Raw genomic sequence first — 23726 nt, 5'->3', positions numbered from 1 at the left:
AGTTAGAATCAATCAAACTACATGAATATTTCCCTGAGAATACTTTAAGAAGTTACTTCCTCAGTTGAGAATTCTTTGTTTAGCTCTGTACCCCATTTTTTAATACGGTTATTTGGTTTTCTGGAGTCGAACTTCTTGAGTTCTTTATATATATTGGATATTAGCCCCCTATCAGATTTAGGATTAGTAAAGATCTTTTCCCAACCAGTTTGTTGCCTTTTGGTCTTATTGACAGTGTCCTTTGCCTTACAGAAGCTTTGCAATATTATGACGCCCCATTTGTCAATTCTTGATCTTACAGCATAAGCCATTGTTCTGTTCAGGAATTTTTCCCCTTCCCCACTTTCTCCTCTATAAGTTTCAGTGTCTCTGGTTTTATGGGGAGTTCTTTGATCCACTTAGATCTGAGCTTTGTACAGGAGATAAGTATGGATCAATTTGCATTCTTCTACATGCTAACCGCCAGTTGAGCCAGCACCATTTTTGAAGATGCTGTCTTCTTTCCACTGGATGGTTTTAGCTCCTTTGTCAAAGATCAAGTGATCATATGTATGTGGATTCATTTCTGGGTCTTCAATTCTGTTCCATTGATCTACCTGCCTATCACTGTACCAGTACCATGCAGTTTTTATAACAATTGCTCTATAGTACAACTTGAGGTCAGGGATGGTGATTCCACCAGAAGTTCTTTTATTGTTGAGAATAGTTTTTGCTATCCTAGGTTTTTTGTTATTCTAGAGGAATTTGCAAATTGCCCATTCTAAATGGCTGAGAAGCACCTAAAAAATGTTCAACATCCTTAATCATCAGGGAAATGCAAATCAAAACAACCCTGAGATTCCACCTCACACCAGTCAAAATGGCTAAGATCAAAAACTCAGGTGACAGCTGATGCCAGTGAGGATGTGGAGAAAGAGGAACACTCCACCATTGCTGGTGGGACTGCAAGCTGGTACAACCACTCTGGAAATCAGTTTGGCCATTCCTCAGAAAATTGGACAAGTTCTACTCCTGGGCATATACTCAGAAGATGCCCCAACATGTAATAAGGACACATGTTCCACTATGTTCATAGCAGCCTTACTTATAATAGCCAGAAGCTGGAAAGAACTCAGATGTCCTTCAACAGAGGAATGGATACAGACAATATGGTCCATTTACACAATGGAGTACTACTCAGCTATTAAAAACAATGAATTTATGAAATTCTTAGACAAATGGATGGATCTGGAGTATATCATCCTAAGTGAGGTCACCCAGTCACAAAAGAGCACACATGTATGCACTCACTGATAAATGGATATTAGCCCAGAAGCTCAGAATCCTTCCTAGAAGGGGGAACCAAATACCCATGGAAGGAGTTTCAGAGACAAAGTTTGGAGCAGAGACTGAAGGAATGACCATCCAGAGACTGCCACATTTGGGGATCCATCCCATAAACAACCACTAAACCCAGACACTATTGCAGATACCAACAAGAGCCTTATAACAGGAGCCTGATATAGCTGGCTCCTGAGAGGCTCTGCCAGTACCTGGCAAATACAGAAGTGGATGCTCACAGTCATCCATTGGATGGAGCACAGGGACACTAATGAAGGACTCTGAAGCCCCATAGGAGGAACATCAATATGAACTAACCAGAACACCCAGAGCTCCTTGGGACTAAACCACCAATCAAAGAAAACACATGGTGGGACTGTGGCTCTAGCTGGATATGTAGTAGAGGTGGCCTAGTCGGTCATCGGTGGAAGGAGAGGCCCTAGGTCCTGTGAAGGTTCTATGCCCCAGTATAGGGGCATGCTAGGGCCAGGAATGGGAGTGGGTGGGTTGGGGAGCAGGGGGAGGGAGGAGTGGATAGGTGATTTTCGGAGGGGAAACTAGGAAAGGGGATAACATTTGAAATGTAAATAAAGAAAATATCTAATTTAAAAGAAGTTACTTCCTTAGCATTGGTAGAGTTAGGTATTAGCTTCAAGATTTCTATCAAGTAGTATGATGCATGTAAGAACAACTCAGAGAAAGTCTTCAGTGTTTCTAAAGATCTACCCTCAACACTGATGCACCATGGTGTGGCTACAGCAGGCATATTTTGCTTAAATTCATAAATGTCCAATTAAATAATATATTAATATGTTTATGTCACTTAGAATGGAGGCTCTTAATTTCTCTTTAATACGTTATTATTACTTCAGACAAAAATAAAACCAAGATGAAATATTCAATTTTGAAATATTGGTTTCATTTTTAACTGGCTTTTGTTCAGGGTGTAGCTCAGTGATACAGCACTTGCCCAGTGTGCCTGAGGCATTGAATTTTGGAGAGAGAGAAAGAGTGAGAGAGGGAGAGAGGGAGGGAGGGAGAGAGAGAGAGAGAGAGAGAGAGAGAGAGAGAGAGAGAGAGAGAGAGAGAGAGAGAATCCACAAACAACCAAGAAATGCATCTGACCTGACTTAAAATAAGAAACATTGCAAATTATTTCTTACAGTTAGAATATATATCAGATAATAGCATTATTGACCTACCTACACACCTCAACTAAGGCTTTACAAGTCGGACTTGCAGAGCTTTGAATCTTGCAGGAATTTATAGCTTTAATTAAAATCATCTGTATATTTAGCTTTCTTTAGAAGATACTGATTACTTAGAAAGATAACAGCTAATATTTAGGTGAATTGCAGTTAACAGTAAAGGCAAGTTTTCTTGAATGTCATCCTATTAACATATGTATAAAGGTCTTCTTAGATGGATTAATAAACCTGACACCCCCCTCCACCTCCCCCCCCCCCCAAAAAAAAGAAAAGAAGCAGTGAGTGAATCTGGAAAGCTTTGTCCAAGTTTCCTACTCTGGAGCACCTGGGATGTTAGGCAGTTGTGCATAGTAGCTCTCTGAAATAAACAAAATGAGTTTGTGTTTGCTGTTGCTGCCCCTTTTCATCACCTTGTCCAACCTGAGGGAGCTGGTTCTCTAGGGTCATGTCTCCACTCTGACCTATGTAAAGTCATTCTCTCCTGCTTCTATTATATCAGGTAGCACACTACAACTCTAGTTGTCAACTTCTCAGCTAATAGGCATAATCTATTTCTATGGACTATGTTGTCTTTAAACTAGGACATAAATGTCTGAGAGACAAGTTGCTGAGTGTAAAGTAATACACCTTATTTCATTAGAAAATAATAAATTTTTCATTTAGGAGTTAATACAAGTATAGTGATTTAGTTTGAATAAAATTGAGAAAACTTGAATTATTTAACCCACAATATAATTAAAATAAAGTGTAATTTTAGTTAAGAAACCTTGGTGTGACTCTAACCAAGCAAGTGAAAGATCTGTATGACAAGAACTTCAAGTCTTTGAAGAAAGACTCAAAGATCTCAGAAGATGGAAATGTCTCCCATGCTCATGGATTGGCAGGATTAAAATAGTAAAAATGGCCATCTTGACAAAAGCATCTACAGATTCAGTGCAATCCCCATCAGAATTCCAACTCAATTCTTCATAGAGTTAGAAAGAGTAATTCTCAGATTCAGTTGAAATAACAAAAAACCCAGGATAGGAAAAACTATTCTCAACAATAAAAGAACTTCTGGGGGAATCACTATTCCTGACCTCAAGCTTGTATTGTATTACAGAACAATAGTGATTAAAAAAAAGAAATAAACAAACAAACAAAACCCATATGGTATTGTTACAGAGACAGGCAGGTAGATCAGTGGAATAGAACTGAAGACCCAGAAATGAACCCTCACACCTATGGTCACTTGCTCTTTGACAAAGGAGCTAAAACCATCCAGTGGAAAAAAAGAGCATTTTCTCTCTCTTTTTTTTTAATCTTTTGAAAGTGAAAAATACAACATAAACCAAATGTTTTTATTAACCACAAACAAGGAAAAAAAACAATGTTACGTAAATAGCCCGTTTATTGCAGGCTAAGCAAGTCTCCAATGGTAGGGCTTCTACTGGTCTTTCAGTTCCTTAAGTCTTCAGACTTCACTGTGAGTGCAGAGGTGGTGTTGTAGGTCCAGGGCCCACCGGCCACTGTTTTCATGCAGGAACCACAGTGCCAGATGCCGACGGCTCGTCTCTTCATCTTGGTCTTGCCACAGAAGGAGCAAGTGTACTTGGCGTGCTGGCTGATTTCAGTTTTCTTCACCATTTTCCGGAGGGAGGCACCATAGCAGATCCCGTACTTCCTGAAGATTCTTGTTGTGTTTAGCCATGTCACCAGAACCAAAGCCCAAGCCCGAAGAGGAAAAGACAGCGTTTTCAACAAATGGTGCTGGTTCAACTGGCAGTCAGCATGTTAGAAGAATGCAAATTGACCCATTCTTATCTCCTTGTACAAAGCTCAAGTTCAAGTGGATCAAGGACCTCCACATGAAACCAGATACACTTAATTTAATAGAAGAGAAAGTGAGGAAAAGTCTAGAACACATGGGCACAGGGGAAAATTTCCTGAACAGAATACCAGTGGCTTATGCTCTAAGATTAAGAATCAACAAATGGGACCTCATAAAATTGCAAAGCTTCTGTAAGGCAAAGAACAGTGTCAATTGGACAAAATGGCAGCCAACAGATTGGGAAAAGATCATTATCAATCCTACATCCAATAGAGGGCTAATATCCAATATAGACTCCAGAGAAGCAAATAACCCTATTAAAAATGGGGTACAGAGCTAAACAAAATTCTCAACTGAGGAATGTCAAATGGCTAAGAATCACCTAAAGAAAGGATCAACATCCTTAGTCATCAGGGAAATGAAAATCAAAACAACCCTGAGCTTTCACCTCACACCAGTCAGAATGGCTAAGATCAAAAATTCAGGTGACAGCAGATGCTGGTGAGGATGTGGAGAAAGAGGAACACTCCAGCATTGCTGGTGGGATTGCAAGCTGGTACAACCACTCTAGAAATCAGTCAAAAAATTGGACATAGTACTGCCTGAGGACCCAGCTTTACCACCCCTGGGCATATACCCAAAAGATTCTCCAACATATAACGAGGACATATGCTCCACTATGTTCATAGCAGCCTTATTTATAATAGCAGAAGCTGGAAAGAACTCAGATGTCCTTCAACAGAGGAATAGATATAGACAATGGGGTCCATTTACACAATGGAGTACTACTCAGCTATTAAAAACAATGAATTCTGCAGAGTATCATCCTGAGTAGGGCAACCCAATCACAAAAGAACACACATGGTATGCCCTCACTGATAAGTGGCTATTAGCCCACAAGCTTGGAATAACCAACAGACAATTCACAGACTACATGAAGCTCAAGAAGAAGGGAGACCAAAGTGTGGATGCTTCAGTCTTTCTTAGAAGGGGGAACAGAATACTCATGGGCGGAAATACAGAGACAAAGTGTGGAGCAGAGTTTGAAGGAAAGGCCATCCAGAGACTGCCACAACTGGGGATTCATCCCATAAACAGACACTAAACCCGGACACTATTGTGGATGCCAACAAGTACTTGCTGACAGGAGCCTGATATAGCTGTCTCCTGAGAGGCTCTGCTAGAGCCTGAAATACAGAGGTGGATGCTGTCAGCCAAACATGGGACAGAGCACAGGTTCCCCAGTGGAGGAGTTAGAGAAAGGCTTGAAGGAGCTGAAGGGGTTTGCAATCCTATAGGAAGAACAACAATATCAGCCATCCAGACCCCCCAGAGCACCCAGGGACTAAACCACCAACCAGAGATTATACATAATGTGACCCCATGGATCCAGCTGCATATGTAGCAGAGGATAGCCTTGTCTGGCATCAGTGGGAAGAGAGGCCCGTGGTCTTGTGAAGGCTTGACGCCCCAGTGTAGCGGAATGCCAGGGTGGGGAGACAGGAGTAGGCCGGTGAGGGAGTGCTCTCTCAAAATCGGGAGGAGGGTTGGAATAGGGGGTTTTGGGAGAGGAAACCAGGAAAGGGGATAACATTTGAAATGTAAATAAATAAAATATCCAATAAAAAAAAATGTCAGTGTTTTGGTTTTCTTAGAGAAAGCTCTGGCTTTTGTTACAGATCACACAGATGCTAAGTTACATAATTGGTGGTCAGTTGCTTTGGTCTGCAGAACTGATTCAGCACTTGTTCTGTTTTCTTGCAGCCTCTTCTCTGGTGGTACCACTCCTGAGCTCCACAGCGCTCTCTCAGCGACTGGCCAGCATACTTCTTTCCCTGATGTCGACCTACTTGCTCCTAAGCACCGGGTATAAACTTTTTTCTAGTTAATTTCTCTCTCTCTCTCTCTCTCTCTCTCTCTCTCTCTCAATCTCTCTCTCTCTCTCTCTCTCTGAGAATTTCATGAGTATGGTATTTCCATTATTTCTATACCTTCCTTCCCATCCCCAACTCGCTCACCCTCAAGTTCATGACTTCTATAATTATTATTGTTATAAATATATATGTGTAAATGTCTCTTAAAATATAATTTCAAAATATAGTTGCAAATTTAAATAGTAAATTGACTTTTCTTCTTTTTCTTCTTTAGTAGTTAAGCTTGGAAATGAGAACGTTCTCTAAATCTTGAAGGATAAATTATAAATATATTCTATTCTATATGTGAGTAGATAACTTGGTCAATAAGTTGCTTTATTTTTCTCATCACTTTCATATCACTGTCTGTCATCTACTTTTACTTGGAGTTGCTAAAGTTTTATTTAATTATAGTGTTAGGAAATCCTGATGTATTGTGCAGAATTTTAGGTCTTAAAGAGATTTTAAGAAGGATGTTTGTTGTTGTTGCATTCTTTTAATGCATTTTTGCATAGTGCTGTGATCTCTCTCCCATTAAATAGCTGAATAGCTAGAAATAAAACAAATTTATCTTCAACACAGAATAGCATCAATACTTCCTTCACTTTACTTTACTTAAAAAGATAAGGAACATATTCATTCCAAGGCAAGAATCTAGCAGACAAGTAAACAAATAATTTTTGAAATAAATTAAACAAATTGTGTGTTCACAGTTTAACACTTAGTTAAAAGCTTACATCTATAACAGCTCTTATCATCTGAACTTAAAAGGTTTGGGCAATTAGTGTGATCTTCCCTTTGTCATAACAATAGACTTCAGCTCTGGCACATGAGATTCTTTACCTTCCTAGTGGCAGAGCTATCTTGTGACACTGATGCTATTGGGGTGTAGGTAACTGCTTTTCCAGTTATGATCTCATCCTTCTTGTTCATTATTGGTATTAGTAATGTTGAGTTTCCTGTGTCTAAAAGATCACAGTGCCCAGTGTGGTTTTTTCAGAGTGTGTGACTGGGTATAGTATTAAAACTTCCTTTAAAAAAACAGTCTTAATTGTGTGTTAGTGCATGCAGGTGGATATGTAAGGGAAGGCATTATGACACCTTATAAAGCTTGGGAAGTTCTCTCACAATTCTGACCATAGTAAACTGTTGGGTGAGCAGAGCTGGCAGCAGATCTCAGGTAAAGCTGCTCAAGATCCTGAAGTGCACTTCTTGTCTAGGTGCTTTCCCATTCCATGGAGCAAGCAGTTCAGGCTCACTCGTTCATCTCCCCACCTCCCACACCCTAATCACTGACACGGTGTTTACAAGTGATCATTCCAGGGCTACAGTGCGAAATACCACCACAGTAGTTTCTGGGTACAAAGCAAGCAGAGTTTGACTTTAAAAAAAATATATACCCATAGAGTAGTTTAAAGCACTGGTTCTCAACCCGTGGATCACAACCCCTTTGGGAGAGTGTGACCATTTGTTGGGGTTGCATATCAGATATCCTGCATATCAGATATTTATATTATTATTATTTATGACATTAGCAAAATTAGAATTATGAAGTAGCAACAAAAGTAATTTTATGGTCACTACAACATGACGAACTGTATTAAAGGGTCACAGTGTTAGGAAGGTTAAGAACCACTGCTCTAAAGCATGAGAAGGTAGATAAGAGCCAGTGTCCAGTATAGACCAGTGTGGCTTCTGAAGATAACAACTATTGCCAACTACAATAGGCTATTCAAAGCTGGAGGACTCTGTACTTTGCTCAATGTAGCTCGTTTGTGTCTTTGTTCCTTGAAAAAAATTATTCCTTTAATACATTTTAAAATGTGCTTTAATTTGAGGTGTAACTTGGGTGGAACGCTTGTCCAATATGTGCTAGGCCTCAACACCACCAAAAGAAAAAGACAAAAGTCTTCACTTCAACTTGTTTATTATTAGTTTAATATACATTTTTTATTTTTGTTCTTATGTGCATTGAAATTAAGATAATTCTCTTAATAAAAGAAACTTGAGAGTATTTCCAAAAAAGTTAAAAAATTTGTTTTTGTTGTAAATTGAAATTCTCTGGGGCTGGATTGATGGCTCAGCAGTTAAGAGTGCATGACAAGACTTTGGTTCCCAGCATCAACATTATGGGTGCTCACAGCTGTTCTTACCTCTGTTCTGCCCTCCTCTGGCCTCTGAGGGAACTTGGATAGATGACCACAAACTGGCATGAAAACACAAGCATATAAAAAGAAAACAGTGTAAACTAGTAAACTCAGAGATCTGCCTGACTCTGCATTAAGTGCTTAGATTAAAGGCATGTGCAATTAAATTAGAATTGAAATTTTCTTACCAAGTAGATTTAAACAAAGAATCTGACATTGATTTGGCATGAACCCTGAAACATTACTTTGAAAATCAGTAAAGACCATTTTATAGTTTCCCTGTTGACATTGAAGGGAAGAATTCTTGCTGTCCCCCTACCCCACCGCCAAGACACACACACTAAACTCACTGTATAGTTCTTAATTCTTCTTGCTTTGGGCTCTGGAGTACTGACACTCCAGGCATGTCACCAGGTCCAGTTTGTCATTTGAATTTGAATTTTATTTAATGGTTTTTCTTTTTTTTTTTTTTTTTTGGTTTTTCGAGACAGGGTTTCTCTGTGTAGCCCTGGCTGTCCTGGCACTCACTTTGTAGACCAGGCTGGCCTTGAACTCAGAAATCCGCCTGCCTCTGCCTCCCGAGTGCTGGGATTAAAGGCGTGCGCCACCACGCCCGGCTCTTTTTTTTTTTTTTTTTTTTTGGTTTTTCTTTAGAACAAATGATAAACAGAACAGACAAATTAAATAAATACCAGTTCAACTTTTGACTAAAACATGGGATCTTGATCCAAATTAGACTCAGCCTAGAATTCACCATGGTGCAACCACAGGTTATTTTCCATTTAAATGACCTTATAAAGCTATCTAGGGTCCAAGGCCTGAATCACTCTTTAGGACTCTTAGCTGTTTTCACATGTTTACATTCTGTAAAGCTTCTTCCAATGGACCTTAACATCCTCAGGACCTAGACTAAAGCAAAGCCCTTGTAGACTCCAGATACGAAGTGAAGATCCCTACACATCCTGTTTTGTTTCATTCTCCCTGACAGATGTATTTGTGGGACACAACTATGAGCATATGACAAAGAAATTATGAAAACTTTACTATTATTATTGTTATTATTATTATTAGGTATTTTCTTCATTTACATTTCCAATGCTATCCCAAAAGTCCCCCATACCCTCCCCCCCCACTCCCCTACCCACCCACTCCCACTTCTTGGCCCGGGGGGTTCCCCTGTACTGAAGCATATAAAGTTTGCAAGACCAATCAGTTGCTTTAATAAAGAAATCTTGTGCTTTGCTTGTTTGCTTTAAATCTCGAAGTATGTGAGAACCTAGGTGTTCTTATTCAAGAGTAATAAACGTAATTTGAGACTCATCATATTTTCCCACATTATTGGCAAAATTTTAGAATAAACAATTCCATTATATACCCTTAAATAAAATATGCAAAAGTTTTTAGTCTATATAAGAAATTAGAGGCTAAAATCTTGTCATTTGGGAATGACATTGTTCTATTAAGAGGTCATACATAGAGGTTTGCTTGAGAAAATAATTTTTTTAGATTAAGTGTGATAATCTTTTAACAAGCACATAATAATGTTTTGACCCTTTTCAGGTTCAAAGGAATGCATAATAGATTTTTTAAATGATGGAACACGTTCAAGATGTAGTTCTAAGCATTAAGGAGTTTGAGGAGGGAATTGTGAATTTGAGACTAGTCAGCACTATATAGTAGGAATCTGTCTTTGAAAATCAAAGGTTTCTAATCTTAGATTCTCTTCTTGTTGCTATGATAAATTACTCTGATAACAAGCAATTTAAGGAAAGGGGTTTATTCTGGAATACTGTTCCAGGATATGGCCCATCATAGTTGGGGAGTTAAGGTGTCAGGAGCTTGGCACTGCTGGTCAACACTTTGTGCAGTCTAGCGTCCCCTACAGAGAGTGGTACTGCCTACATTGACATGATCAAGATAATCCCTCATAGGCATGCGCACAGGCCCATCTCCCAGCTGATTCTAGATTCTGTCAAGTTGACAATGAAGACAAAGGCTTACACAGGGAACAGAGTGTTCTCTATAATGCACAGGGGCCTGGCTTCAATTCTTGGCACTGCAAAAATTCAATTAATAATAAAAAAGAATAAAATATAAATCTTACAGCTAAATATAAAAGTAGAGCTGGGTTAGAAATAAAGAGCAGCTGGGCAGTGATGGCGTACGCCTTTAATCCCAGCACTTGGGAGGCAGAGACACATGGATTTCTGAGTTTGAGTCCAGCCTGGTCTACAGAGTTGAGTTCCAGGATAGCCAGGGCTCCACAGAGAAAACCTGTCTCAAAAACAAACAAACAACAAAAAAACCCAAAACAAAACAAAACAAAAACCAACAAAAAAAGAAAGAAAAATAAAAAGAAATAAAGAGCATAAAGAAAAAAAGAGAGTTTAAATTTGATTGTAAAAAAAAAATAATTCTTAATATAGAGGAATTTATCCTGTAACGTATTACCTTAGAGACAAGTATTAAAATCATGTTTCCAGTTGTCTATTTAATGGTCTTCAGCGACCCTCAAACAGATTATCATATGACGTCAAGTCAAAACCAGGAAAGTTCGTGACTAAAATCAGAATATTACTGCTGAGTATGACCTTACTAATGAAAACATTAAGAGGTATCATTCAATATCAGAATCTGTATTTAGCTTTGAAAAAGGGTCCTGAAACAATGTGGTCTAGTCACTTAGGTTAGTAAATTTCCTTGGTTTCTTACCCTTAGTCCTTATAAAACTTACAAACTGTGTAGTTCATCACTGTTTTGGACAAAATAGAGGTTTCTCTGTATAATTTGGTGAATATTCAGACATAAGAGATTCTTAAAATAAATACAGCTTTATTATATTACAGAGACAGTAATAGTAATCTTAAATTCAAACAATGCATACTTGATTTAATGAATAAGAATGATTCATGAGTAATCAGCCCTGAATTAATGTTATACAAATGAAAGCTATTATAATTCTTGAAAATAGTTTGTCTGTTAAGTTGTTAAATATTTCCCTTTGAAATTTTGTTTTCATTATCCCTTTGCTTAACAAAACATAACAGAGATCCAATCGCCTTTTCAGCACATTTCAGTCTGTCCAAGGCCAAACCAACTGATTGCAACTGAAAGTTCAGTGTATCACTACACTCTCTGCAAGTCCACAGTGACATTTCATTGATATTTCCTTATTAGTTAGATTTGCAGGCTGTGTATGAAATATTGTCTTAAGAGATAAAGTGTTTCTACCTGATCTTGTCTGCACTTTAGAAAAGGGCCATATCTCTGTTTGAAGTACTGAGAGGCGCTTTATGGTACAACATTCACATACAGCTGAAAGCGTTTGTAAAAGCCATGGTGCCATGGGGCTGTATCCATAGCTAGGCAGTTAAGAGCACTGGTTGCTTTCTTTTCAGAGGACCCAGGTTCAGTCCTCAGAACCCATATGATACTAACAACCTTCTTCTATAACTGCATATCCATGGCATTCAGAGCCCTGTGGCCTGTTTGCATACCAAACATCCACACATGTTCATGCAGGCAAAATACTCATTAACAGAAACAAAAATAAGCAAATCTTTTAAAAATCGTCATCTGCCTTTTCTTGGAGTATACACTTCTTTCTCTTGATTAATCAGTTTTTTTCTTTCACTTTTCAGCAAAGTGAGTACTAAGCAGTCAAACCAAGGGAACTGTTACTATAATGCAGGCCTGCAGTGGAGCTGGGCATGGCTATAAAATAAGGATTAAGTTTTGCCATGTTACAGTAAAAGCTGGAAACTTGATTTCACGGGTTAGGAACTGAGTAGACTGAGCAGTAGAATTGGGTTGGTGGCATTGACCACATGTAGAATTGTGGCTGAACTAAACCTTAAGTAATGGCCAGGATGCAGGCATTGTAATTTTCCCCCCAGTGTTTTAAGTCATTGTAAGAAAACAAAACAAAAAAAAAAAACATACAAAAGGTTAAATTATTGTTACGTCAATTCTGATAAAGTGGAGTAAAGGAAGAAGTGACTAACTTTATTGTTGAGGCTCTGATATATTTCTTTCTAACTTTAATTTGGTCTTTTAACATGTAATTATTCATAGTACATATAAGTTTTTATATTTTTTTCTACTTATGTTAGAAGTATTTTCTTACGTGGATCATATCTTCCTCTACCATTTTAGTAGAAGTATAATATTTTATGATATGAATATACTTTAATTTATTTAGCTATTCCTCCATTTTAAAAAAAATATATTATTATTTGTTTTTGAGACAAAGTCTCAGGAAGCTCAGACTGGCCTCAAACTCACCATGTAGCCAAGGATGACTTTGAACTTTTTTGATTCTTCAACTTCTACCTCCTGATTGCTGGGATTATAAGCATGTGCTGCTAACATTTCTAGTCTGTACCATGGTGGGGATGAAGCCCAGGGTTTCATTCATACTAGAGAAGCACTCTAGCAACTGGGCACAGCAAAGTACAAGAGGTGTGGTTTTATCATATCATACTCAGCCATGCTGAACAATCTTCTTTTCAAATAAGAATACCAAATACAATTTTAATGGGCTATAAATGACTGTGTATGTACAGTTTTCTGCACCTTTTGCTAACAGCACTTTCTCATGTATATAATCTATGTTCATATCCTAGGATTTCCTACACCCTAAACACTGAGTGATTGTATATATTTTCCCAATCCAGATGGTTTTGCCCAGTCTTTAGTACTTTTGTTTTATTGTTGTGATAGAATTGAAGGCATTTTGTGCCTTTTGCATTTTTATATCTTGGAAATGGTGTCATATGGCCTAGAGTTCAATAGTAATAAGTGAAGCAAGGTTACATTGTGTTTTTTTGTTTTGTATCTGCCAATCAAGTTAATTATTCTTTCACTTCTTGTGAGCTAGACCTTTCTAGTAGCCAGATTCTGTTCATAAACCAGGAGGTGTATTAATGTGTATGTGCAATCAAAGCAGTATGGTAAGTGCTGGAATAGAGCACTTGGGGACCATGGAGGCTTACCTCAAGCTAGAGCAGAAGTGTTTTGGAAAGGGCTTGTTACCTTGAGTACGTATTTTTTGTCTTGTGTTGAGTCAGCCATCCTCCAACTTACGGAGGTACATGGACATTGATGATCACTGTCCTGTGAACATCAAGGCCGTCACTCTTTATTGTCCCTCTGTACACCACTTTACAATGGAACTCGTAGTGGATGTGTCTTATTTCGTTAGAATTGGTGTTCTTAGGTTGTGGCTAATGAATATTTTTTATATCCTTGATAAACAGCATTAGATGGCCTTCTGTTTCTATATACAGAGCATGAGAGTCTCTATTTCAGTGTACTTTTGTCAACACTGTTTTTTATGTTGACGAATGTGGTGAGTAATATGACATCTCTTTTCATTTTCATCTCAGTTATTGACATAGCCAGAGATATTTTCATGCATTTCTTAGCCCTTTTATGTGCTCCACAGAGTTTGTATTTCTATATCAAACCTGTCTTTTAAGAAGGTTGGGATAGCTGTCTTACTCTTACTCATATATTACTGATTGATTACTGATTGTTCCTCCAAAGTTATCTTCTTTTTTTTTTTTTTTAACTCTGGAATTTTATTTCAGTTACTATTTTTTCCAGTGAAAATATGGCAGTTGTGTTTTGGTCAAGTTTATAGCCTTTTACATTTGTCTTTGCATTTCCTTTCTTTTTTTTTTCTTCTATCAATGAATAGTTGTTACTTTAGGAATGATTTTTTAAAAAGTATTTCTACTATTTTAAACATGTAATTATCTCAGTATTTAATGAAGTTCAAAAATAGATGCTACTAAAGTTCAAATTTAAATGTATTTTTTCCTACCCTTGTCTAAAAAATCTTACAGATTTTGAAATACACTGCAGTTATTTTTTAAGGTTTATTTCATTTTTATTTTATGAGTATGACTGTTTTGCCTTCACATATATGTACTGTGTGTGTCTGGTGCCTCCACAAGCCAGAAGAGGGCAACAGATCTTTGGACCTGGCATGATAGTAAGCTACCGGCTGGGTTCTGGGCATCAAACCTGGACCCTGTATAAGAGCATCAGCTGCTTTTAACTGCTGAGCCGTCTTCCCAGCCTCCCATCCAAATGATTTTAGTAATGATTTCTAGTTTTGACTTTCAGCTTTCTTTGTTGGTGGTTTCAGCTCTGTTCTCCCTCCTTGTCTCTTAGGTATGAAGCTCTCTTTCCTTTAGTGCTGTCCTGTTTGATGTTTGTCTGGATTCATGTGGAACAAGAGACCCTTCAACAGCCTGGTGTTTGTTGTAAACAGAAGGTAACTCTACAAACCATTGCTGCTTTGATTTGGGTATAATAAAATATTCTCCAAGCTACAAGGACATTATAGTGTAATTCCATCAAAACAATTTTCTGCTTAAAATTTTAGCATTTAAAAAACCTAGCAAATTTTACTTGGCATTAAAAATTAAGGTAAGTAATTAATACATGAGGGAAACTTTCACTTAAAACAAAATACAGTTTACAGTTTTGCAAGACATGTATATGTTAGGCTTTTCCTAGAAAATTATTGATAATCAGATCAAAAATATTAATACAGGGTGAGCAACACATGTCAGGGATAAAAGTGCTTGGCCCTTGATAACACACCTGATGATCTGTGGTCCAGTGGTGGAAAGAGAGAGCCAAGAGCTCTATTTGCACGCTCTGGTCTGGTGATGCAGTCCATGTTTGTCCCCACTCCTGTTTTCACCTCACCTTCTGACATTTACCCATTGCTTCTCTAGCCATCCTAATTGAAGATGCTTATTCTGTCATCTTAGTGATTGTGGCCTCTAACCATGTCTTCCGCAGTTTACACACTGTGTTGTGCTTAGAACTGGCTAAAGCCAACCCCTCGATAAGGATGTGACCTCCATGATGAGTTAGAAGTTATATAATGTGTCTCCTCTGGTTTGGAACTAAGGTAATTCTGAGAAATTGCTGACAGAGTATTTCGTTTTAATGAGGTCAGGTGTAGGAACAGTACTTTTGTGCATTGTGCACAGCCACCCTTACCTAGTGCCAGCTGTCTTCCCAGAGGCACTGCTCTTTGAGAATAACTTAGTTCAGAAGCAGCTATACTGATGTGTACATGTGAAAACCAGTGTTGACCAGATCAGAGTAAAGAGTCAGGAGTTATCTTTGATACTATCACAGGAAAAAACAGATCATCATATCACTTCTAAAACTTTACTTTTAACTGAAAGCATGGCTTTTTGTTTTTGTTTTTTTAGAAAAATGTCAAAGCATGCCAGTGCTTGCTAGTATTTATGTACAGTTTGGCAGCAAGGAGAGTTCTGCTTTCAACTCTCTTTTATCTTCTTTTCTGGGCTTGGGGACCTAAGCAAGAATATCTCTGCATTACCTAATGGAATGACTGCCCCTTTTATCAAAGATGGAGATATTTTGCTTTCATAATCTATGAAATCATAAGGAAGAATAATGATTTATCTGCAAATAGAATTTTTATTTTATTTTTTTAATTTTTTTTTTTACATGCATGCCTTGGCTCTTTTAATAAGTTAGGATATAAAGCAAACAAATAAAGCAAACAAGTAAATAAATAAAAAAACAAAACCCATAGCCTTTTTCCTAAGACAACTGCTAGTCTTTGCATTATAAGAGGAAGCTTCACTGTCTTCAGAAACTGATGCTTCTTGGTAAAGAGATAAAATTTCCTTCTATAGAGGGAAGAGTGAAGGAAAGATAAGCTGGCTTCCCCTGAGGCCAGTAAATAGTGAGAGTTCAACTTTGTTTTCTTTTTCTTTTTTTTTTTTTTTAATTAGGTATTTTCCTCATTTACATTTCCAATGCTATCCAAAAGTCCCCAATCCCCTCCCCCCCAATCCCCTACCCACCCACTCCCACTTTTTGGACCTGGGGTTCCCCTGTACTGGAGCATACAAAGTTTGCATATCCAATGGGTCTCTCTTTCCAGTGATGGCCGACTAGGCCATCTTCTGATACATATGCAGCTAGAGTCAAGAGCTCCGGGGTACTAGTTAGTTCATATTGTTGTTCCACCATAGGGTTGCGGATCCCTTCAGCTCCTTGGGTACTTTCTCTAGCTCCTCCATTGGGGGCCCTGTGATCCATCCAATAGCTGACTGTGAGCATCCACTTCTGTGTTTGCTAGGCACTGGCATACACTGTAGTTGTCTTCAGACACACCAGAAGAGGGCATCAGATCTCATTACAGATGATTGTGAGCCACCATGTGGTTGCTGGGAATTGAACTCAGGACCTTTGGAAGAATAGTCAGTGTGCTCTTAACTGCTGAACCATCTCTCCAGTCCTTCAAATAGAATTAGCAGCACGAAAAAAGGGGTAAATGCTTACTTAGTGTCATCTTTTTAAGATTATATTACTGATTTTAAAAGACCAGAACACTGATAAATGAAGTCTCTGAATAACGATTTGAAAGTGGAATGTTTATGTGAAGTAGCATAAACACAATAGCACCATAACTCCATTTAGCATGTTACTAACATATTTTACTTTTCAGTGGGTTGTAGTAAGATGTATTTAAGCTATTTCACTGTTGTGGGGTTTTTTGTTTTGTTTTGTTTTCTTTTGTTTTTCTATTTGTTTTATTGTAGGCACAGTATAAGTCTTAGCTATGTTGACTTATCTTAATTTGTCCATAAGGCTGTATGTAACCCAATTGCTATTGTGTATTAATGCTTTCTTGTTTACCTCCAGCTTACCAGCATCCAGTTCACCTGTAATACTGATATAGTTCAGTTCCGACAGCTCTATCTGGATGACATCCGTAGGGCCTTTTTCCTCGTATCCTTTGCTCTGGGATTTTTAAGATCTTCCAACCTTTTTAATAGTGTAAGATGATATAGAAGGTGTTTCTGCTTGTTACTTAATGGTGGTGATTGAGGCTATTAACACTCTTCTCAACTTGACTTTTCCACATGCATAGTTCTCACCAAAAATTTGGAGATGGCAGGTACGAGACATTCATCTCAAGGATAGAGAACTTACTTAGCAAGCCCTGGGCTCAACCCCTACTAATTCAAACAAAGACATTTTTAGCTATAGGAAAGTGACAGTGGATATGTTCCACCATTCAGTGTCTTAGCAGTTAAGAGTTTTTTCAGTTGTGCACACACTCCTTAGAAAATAAAATATTAAAGCTAAACCTGAATTCTCCTTTCAACTCTTAACTCCTGTCTAATTTCTTCTGCCCTAGAAGAAACTATTAGAAGTTTGCATTTTGTGTGCTTTCCTGAGGCTTATCAGGTCATAGCTGTCTCATGGCTTTGGCTCCATCAGATGAATTACTGAACATTACAAGTTTGAAAGACACATGATGAAGCCTCAGCTCAGAGGGACCTACTGGCAAGCTGCAAGAAAGTCATAGGGGATTATTCTTTTTTAATTTTTACTTAAATTTTCAGCTCTACTGAGGTAAAATTAATAAAAATTTTAAACATTGGAGGTGTATAACTTGATGCTTTGACAAACACAAGATGATCACGCAAAGTAATTGTCACATCCTCACCTGTTCAGCTGCCATATGCATTTCATTCCTCCTTTCTTTCCCTCCTCCTTCACAGTTCTTTTCCCATCCTTTCTCCTTCCCTCCTGTCCTCCCTCCCTTGTGAGAATAATTAAGATCTACTGTCTTAGCAGACTTCAACACAATACAGTTTATTAACTATTACCATACTGTTCCTTAGCTGTCCAGACCTTATTTAAATAAGATAATTGAAACGTTTGTCCTTTGACCAATCCCTTCTTTGCCCCTCTTCCTAATCCTTCTAGGAAGTCTACTGTCTTCTCCAACTGTTTGTTTCCTTTTCTTCATTTTTTTGTAACACTCTGTTTTCCTTTTCTTCATTTGCTTGATCTTGTTCAACTGAGTGGCAGCTGTTTCTACCCAAAGCATCTCCTTAGCCAGCCTCCTGCCTCTGACCTGAACCACTGAACCAGCTCTGTAGACAGCCTCCTTCCTCTGTCTTCTGATGCTTGTGTATCACAAATCACATGTGTTTTATTATGTCACATACCTGAACTGTTTGCTTCCAGTATTATTTCCACAAAAAGGTGAAAGTTCACAGTTTTTATTAACATGTTAGTAAAGTCTATATTAATTTTTTACTGTGTCTTTCAATGAGCCATTAGATCTTACCACACCTATCTACTGTTTGATGATGATGTAATGTAATTTTCCACTATGTCTACCAATTTTACTAGCATATCTAAGTCACCTTAAGACAATTTCATTCACATTTATGTTCTTAATACGTACCTTTGTTTCAGACAGGTACTAAACAATAAATGCTGGTTTGTTAGGTAGGAACTTAGCAAATGGCTGCATGGATACCTTCATGGTTCAGCTCCCCGGCTCAGATGCTGCATTTTCTCTAGTTGTCATGGTTTCCTTGCAGCGTCTCATACCAGGTCTCTGTGCCATGTGTGTTGTTAAAAGATCTTATTTTAACAAGAACCTTCACTGAGTCAGGCGGCACTTTGAGTACTTTGCTATAAGTCCTGGACACTAACAGGATTGATACTTAATACAAATCAAAGTTCAAGAAGTGTAGCCAGCATAATGGTGCAGCAGGTAAAAGCCCTCTTTGTGTGTGTGGTGATTAGTTTTTGTCAACGTGGTACAAACTAGAGTCACTGGGAGGAGGAAACCTCAGTTGAGGAATTGCCTCCATTAGATCACCTGTGGGCGAGCCTGTTGGACATTTTCTTGATTAATGACCCAGTCCACTGTGGGTGCTGCTGCCCCTGGGCTGGTGGTCCTGTTTGCATAAGGAAAGCAAGTTGAGCAAGTCATTATTAGCTAATGAGTAAGCAGCATTTCTCCATGGTCTCTGCTTCAGTTTCTGCCTCCAGGTTCCTGCCTTATCTTCCCACAGTGAAGTACTCTGATACCAATGTGTAAACCACATAACTCCTTCCTCCCCAAATTGCTAGCCATTATTGCTTTATCACAGCAATAGAAGGTAGTGAATATACTGTGTAAGCCTGACCTGTGGTTAGTTCTCAGAATCCACTGTAGAAGGAGAGAATGAACTCCCCAAAGTTGTCCTTTAACTTCTAAACTCTCACTGTGAGTATTCCTGTGCCCATGCTCATGTACACGTATCATACATAATACTAATATTAATGATAATAATAGTTAGTTCAATAAATGTTTAAAATGTTTGGCATTCTCTATTGAGTTATTCTAAAGTGTATTTATATATAGAAAGAGAGCCTCTTGAAGAACCTATTCTGAGTTCCACATGTAGAAGGCACATGATGAATATATATAAACCCATCTTGTAGCTGAAAATGTATGATGTTCTAGCCTACATCCTTTTGAAAAAGTCATGAGCAACAACTGCAGACATAGTTCATCTTGTCACTGCTTGAGAAAAGGAAAGTAGGCTTCTCAGAAGTCGCCAGCAACTCCATGATCCTAATAGTTTTCAGATCTTTGTGATGTGCTCACCAAGGATGCTCTCAACCATCCCTTTCAAACAATTCATGATGATTAAACGGATAAAAAAGCAAATTGCTTTTGTGGTAGAATTGGCTTTTATTTTCCTAAATGAAAAAGAGATCTTAACAAAACTCATGGTTCAAAAGCTTTGGCTAAAGTGGCAGGAGAAACAGGCTTGAACTCCTGTTCTTTTTACCTTCACGGTAAATGAGAATGCACTTTGCAGGTGATCTGACCTAAGCTCATCAGGAAAGCATGCCTGATTTGGATGTAGAGTTGGAAATCTTCCACTTGCAAGATCATCTTGACAGTTAAAGAGGAATAAATGATTCTGAAAGAAAGAAATTGTATAAATTCAGAGTTGTGTCGGTATTTCCTTAACTGTGTAGGTTTTCTTTTTATTAACTGCATTTTTTGGAACTGGAAATATAGCTTCTATTAACAGGTAATTTTTTAATATTTATTCAATTTTGGTTTGTGTGTGTATGTTTTCAAAAAGCAGCAACTGCTCTTAACTGTTGAACCATTTCCCCAGTTCCTTTTCCTTGTTTTATATTCAATAATACAATGCAGTATAATACGATAGATAATAAAGGGGATTAGCTTAGAGACCTATTTTGTTCATTCTACTATGATTCAGTTTTAGTAAGAGTTGCTTTCAGAGAATTACTGAGTGTTTACCAGAATATAACTTTAGTCACAGTGTGAATTCTAAATCTTTACTCTTCCCTTTACCATTCTTTAGCTTCGACCTTGCCTCTGTGTATTGCTTTCTGACAGTGTTTAGTCCTTTCATGATGGGAGCACTCATGATGTGGAAGGTTAGTTTTCTAATTTATTACTTGCATTAAGTGATTGATTTAAAGATTGTGATACTAAGTTTGTGTAACATGTGGCATTAAGATTGTAAAGCCATTGTCATTGTAACAGAGATAGTCTTTCAGTCTTGGCACTGATGGAGGCAACCCTCTAACCCTAGCTTCCAGATATTGTTAATCTTTCCTGTATTCTTAAGACTATTTGACTACAAAAGAATAAGGATTCTGTTAGCCCAAGAAAATTATCATAGGTCATTAAAGGCTGCCTGGGAGCTGTGATTGAAACTGCAGTGTTGCTAAAGATGATAAGGTTCCCTGACACCATGGGTCTCCAACCACAAGATGGCCACTCTGTTCTTATCCTTTCCTTGTTCCTAGAGTTGATGAGTCCTTTCAACAGATTTGTAATTGAGTATTCTTTTTAATGTGTCAAGCACCAGCTTAGTGTTTACACTATCAGTGTGGTTATACGTTCAGGTTTCTAGAGATAAATATTATGGTGGGATACAGTTCATTGTCTTTAATATTATGGTATTAGTTGCCTTTCTGCTGCTGTAATAAAATACCCCAACAAAAAGCAAGTTAGGAAGGAAAGGGTTTGTTGTCGGTTACAAATCCAGAGAGGACACCATCTATCATGGAAGGATGGTACAGAAGCATAAATCCAGCCTGGCAGTTAGGACGCAGAGAGATCACAGTTCGTCTGCACACAGGAAGGAGGGAGAAAACAGGAAGTGGAGTGAGACTGTAAACTCTCAAAGCCTGCTCCCAGTGATGTACTTCTTCCAGTAGGACTTGGCTACCTAGAGGTTCATAATCTTCCAAACAGTACTAACGGTACCCAGTGGAATACATGTGTCTGTGGGGAACATTTCTCATCCAAACCAGTATAGTGGTTATACTTACCTGTTATCTCTACCAAATTTCTTTCTATAGTTCTTGGCACATTTTATGTAGTTTATTTTATTTTACAGATACATGAGTAGTAACTGTTGAAAGTGTATATCCTCTTAGTAGGAGTTTTCTTACTGCACCAGTTGTACTGACTTTCTTACTATACTAATAGAAGTGTAATTTAAGAAATGGTAAAAAGATAGTGGGCATTTTCTCATGACCCATTCTTTACTCTCTGTATATGTTTTCAAATTACTTCATTAAGCATGAGCTTATTTCATGAATAAAATAACATTTTTAAACTCAAAAAAGAAATACTAGAATAGCTGAGTCATGTTTATGGTGTTATAATATCTAATAACAAGCCAAGTCTAGAATGCTGTGTATAGTAACAACAAGCTGTGTAATTAACTTGCAAACATGAACATTGTCATGAATCAGTAGAATGTCCCACCTAGTGCAAAATTTGGAGAAGATTTTAATTTGAAATACATGTTAATGTTTGCTGTTGTTCTTTGTGTGTTATTAGTTTTTACATCAGTTCTTACTCTCCTATGTGACAGTTTCGTGTTCTATCTCTGTGTACTATCAATTGGTATATATGAGTTATTTGAGAGATTGAAGGTTGTTTTATAAGCAGAACATGTTTCAGGTATCTGTTACCAATGACATCATTTGTTGTTCTTTAAAACAGATTTTAATTCCTTTTGTTCTTGTGATGTGTGCTTTTGAAGCAGTTCAGATAACTACACAGCTGTCCTCAAAAGGGTAAGATAAATGCTTAAGAAGCCCTGGGTTTCCCTACTTTTCATAAATGAGAGAATGTTTGAAGATATTTCATTTGATTGCTATTAAAGCTTTGTAATACAACTTGTTTATTATAAAGTTAAGATTATTTTTCACTTTTAGATTTCAACTGTCATTAGAGGAAATTGGTTAATTTGGGCCTTTAGCAAACAAATCTGCTCTCTTTTCAATAAAACATTGGAATGTTATTCAGGCTAGTGAAGACTTTCTCTAGAAAATCGTAATTTTAAATACTGTAGTTAATTTTTTGTCTTTTATGGCATAATGGCACCTAAAAAAATGAAAAGGGCTATTATTGCAATGTCTCTTAGCTTCTTTCTTTTTTTTTTTTTCTGAATTTGTTAACATTTAAGAACATATTTTGAGTAAATAGTCTTATATCACATTCTTCTTTCCCTTTTGTACCTCCCGGAGAGCGTCTCCCCCCCTTCAAAATGTGCGATACCTTTCATTTTTTATCATATTCTTTAAAATTTATAAAATATTGCAACAGTAAAAATGAGTATTATAAAAGTTGTTTGATATAAAACAACAATAAATTGAACAGTCTTATGTAGATGTTTGTCTATAGCAATACTGAAAATATATGTTTTTCTCGATATAAATTTTAAATAACTCCAAATATATTAACTGTATAATATTTTAAAATAATATATCACTATTAGTTTTTTTTAGTGAACATAAATAGATAAAGTCTTTTTGTTTGTTTTGTTTTTAGTAGAGCTTAAAATCTTGGCTCTTACTGTGATATAAACACAAAATAAGAACAGTTTTTGGACATTGGAGTTCATTGTAATAAGGCTGAACTTGAATGTCCCTCATATCACCAAAGAATTTTACCTCCATATTAGATAAGCTAAGAGTTGGCAGTTCTGCTGCGCCAAGGAATTGTAGACACAATTTTTGGATACAGATTTCCTGCTATGGTCAAAGCTATTTGACTTGAGTTATTGTCGTCATTCTCAGTCCATAGGGAATAGGTTACATTCATTTAAGAAATGGTGTATGTATTAAGATGATCTATCCATGAAGTCATTTCAACTGTTTCAAAGAACAATGACTCTGCTTGGAGGGTGGCACAGACGTAAGGTGAGGGGAAGATTCTGGTTCATTGGCTGTGATGATTTTGAAAAGCATTTATCTCAGAATAAGAGTAATTTATAAGCCGGGCGTGGTGGTGCACGCCTGTAATCCCAGCACTCGGGAGCCAGAGGCAGGAGAATTTCTGAGTTCGAGGCCAGCCTGGTCTACAAAGTGAGTTCCAGGACAGCCAGGGCTATACAGAGAAACCCTGTGTTGAAAAACCAAAAAAAAAAAAAAAAAAAAAAAAGAGTAACTTATAAAGTCCTCT

General features: G+C 37.5%; 1 protein-coding gene across 3 annotated transcripts in view; it reads left to right on the top strand.

Annotated features, from left to right (window-relative positions):
• The window catches only part of Pign (phosphatidylinositol glycan anchor biosynthesis class N), a 142162-nt gene that overhangs the window by 74717 nt on the left and 43719 nt on the right, over nucleotides 1-23726 (top strand). For all 3 annotated transcript variants that reach the window (XM_021156326.2, XM_085839975.1, XM_021156318.2), the window contains exons 23-28: nucleotides 6103-6205; nucleotides 14579-14681; nucleotides 17108-17194; nucleotides 20246-20301; nucleotides 20602-20677; nucleotides 22263-22336. In XM_021156326.2, the coding sequence (XP_021011985.1) occupies nucleotides 6103-6205; nucleotides 14579-14681; nucleotides 17108-17194; nucleotides 20246-20301; nucleotides 20602-20677; nucleotides 22263-22336 (499 nt within the window). The remainder of the gene's footprint in view (nucleotides 1-6102; nucleotides 6206-14578; nucleotides 14682-17107; nucleotides 17195-20245; nucleotides 20302-20601; nucleotides 20678-22262; nucleotides 22337-23726) is intronic.

The sequence above is a fragment of the Mus caroli genome, unplaced genomic scaffold (assembly GCF_978045245.1).
Source record: "Mus caroli unplaced genomic scaffold, Mus_caroli_1 scaffold_1, whole genome shotgun sequence".
NCBI classification, from domain to species: domain Eukaryota; kingdom Metazoa; phylum Chordata; class Mammalia; order Rodentia; family Muridae; genus Mus; species Mus caroli.
Note: the sequence above shows the minus strand (reverse complement) of the source record. Positions and strands in the feature narration are given on the sequence as shown.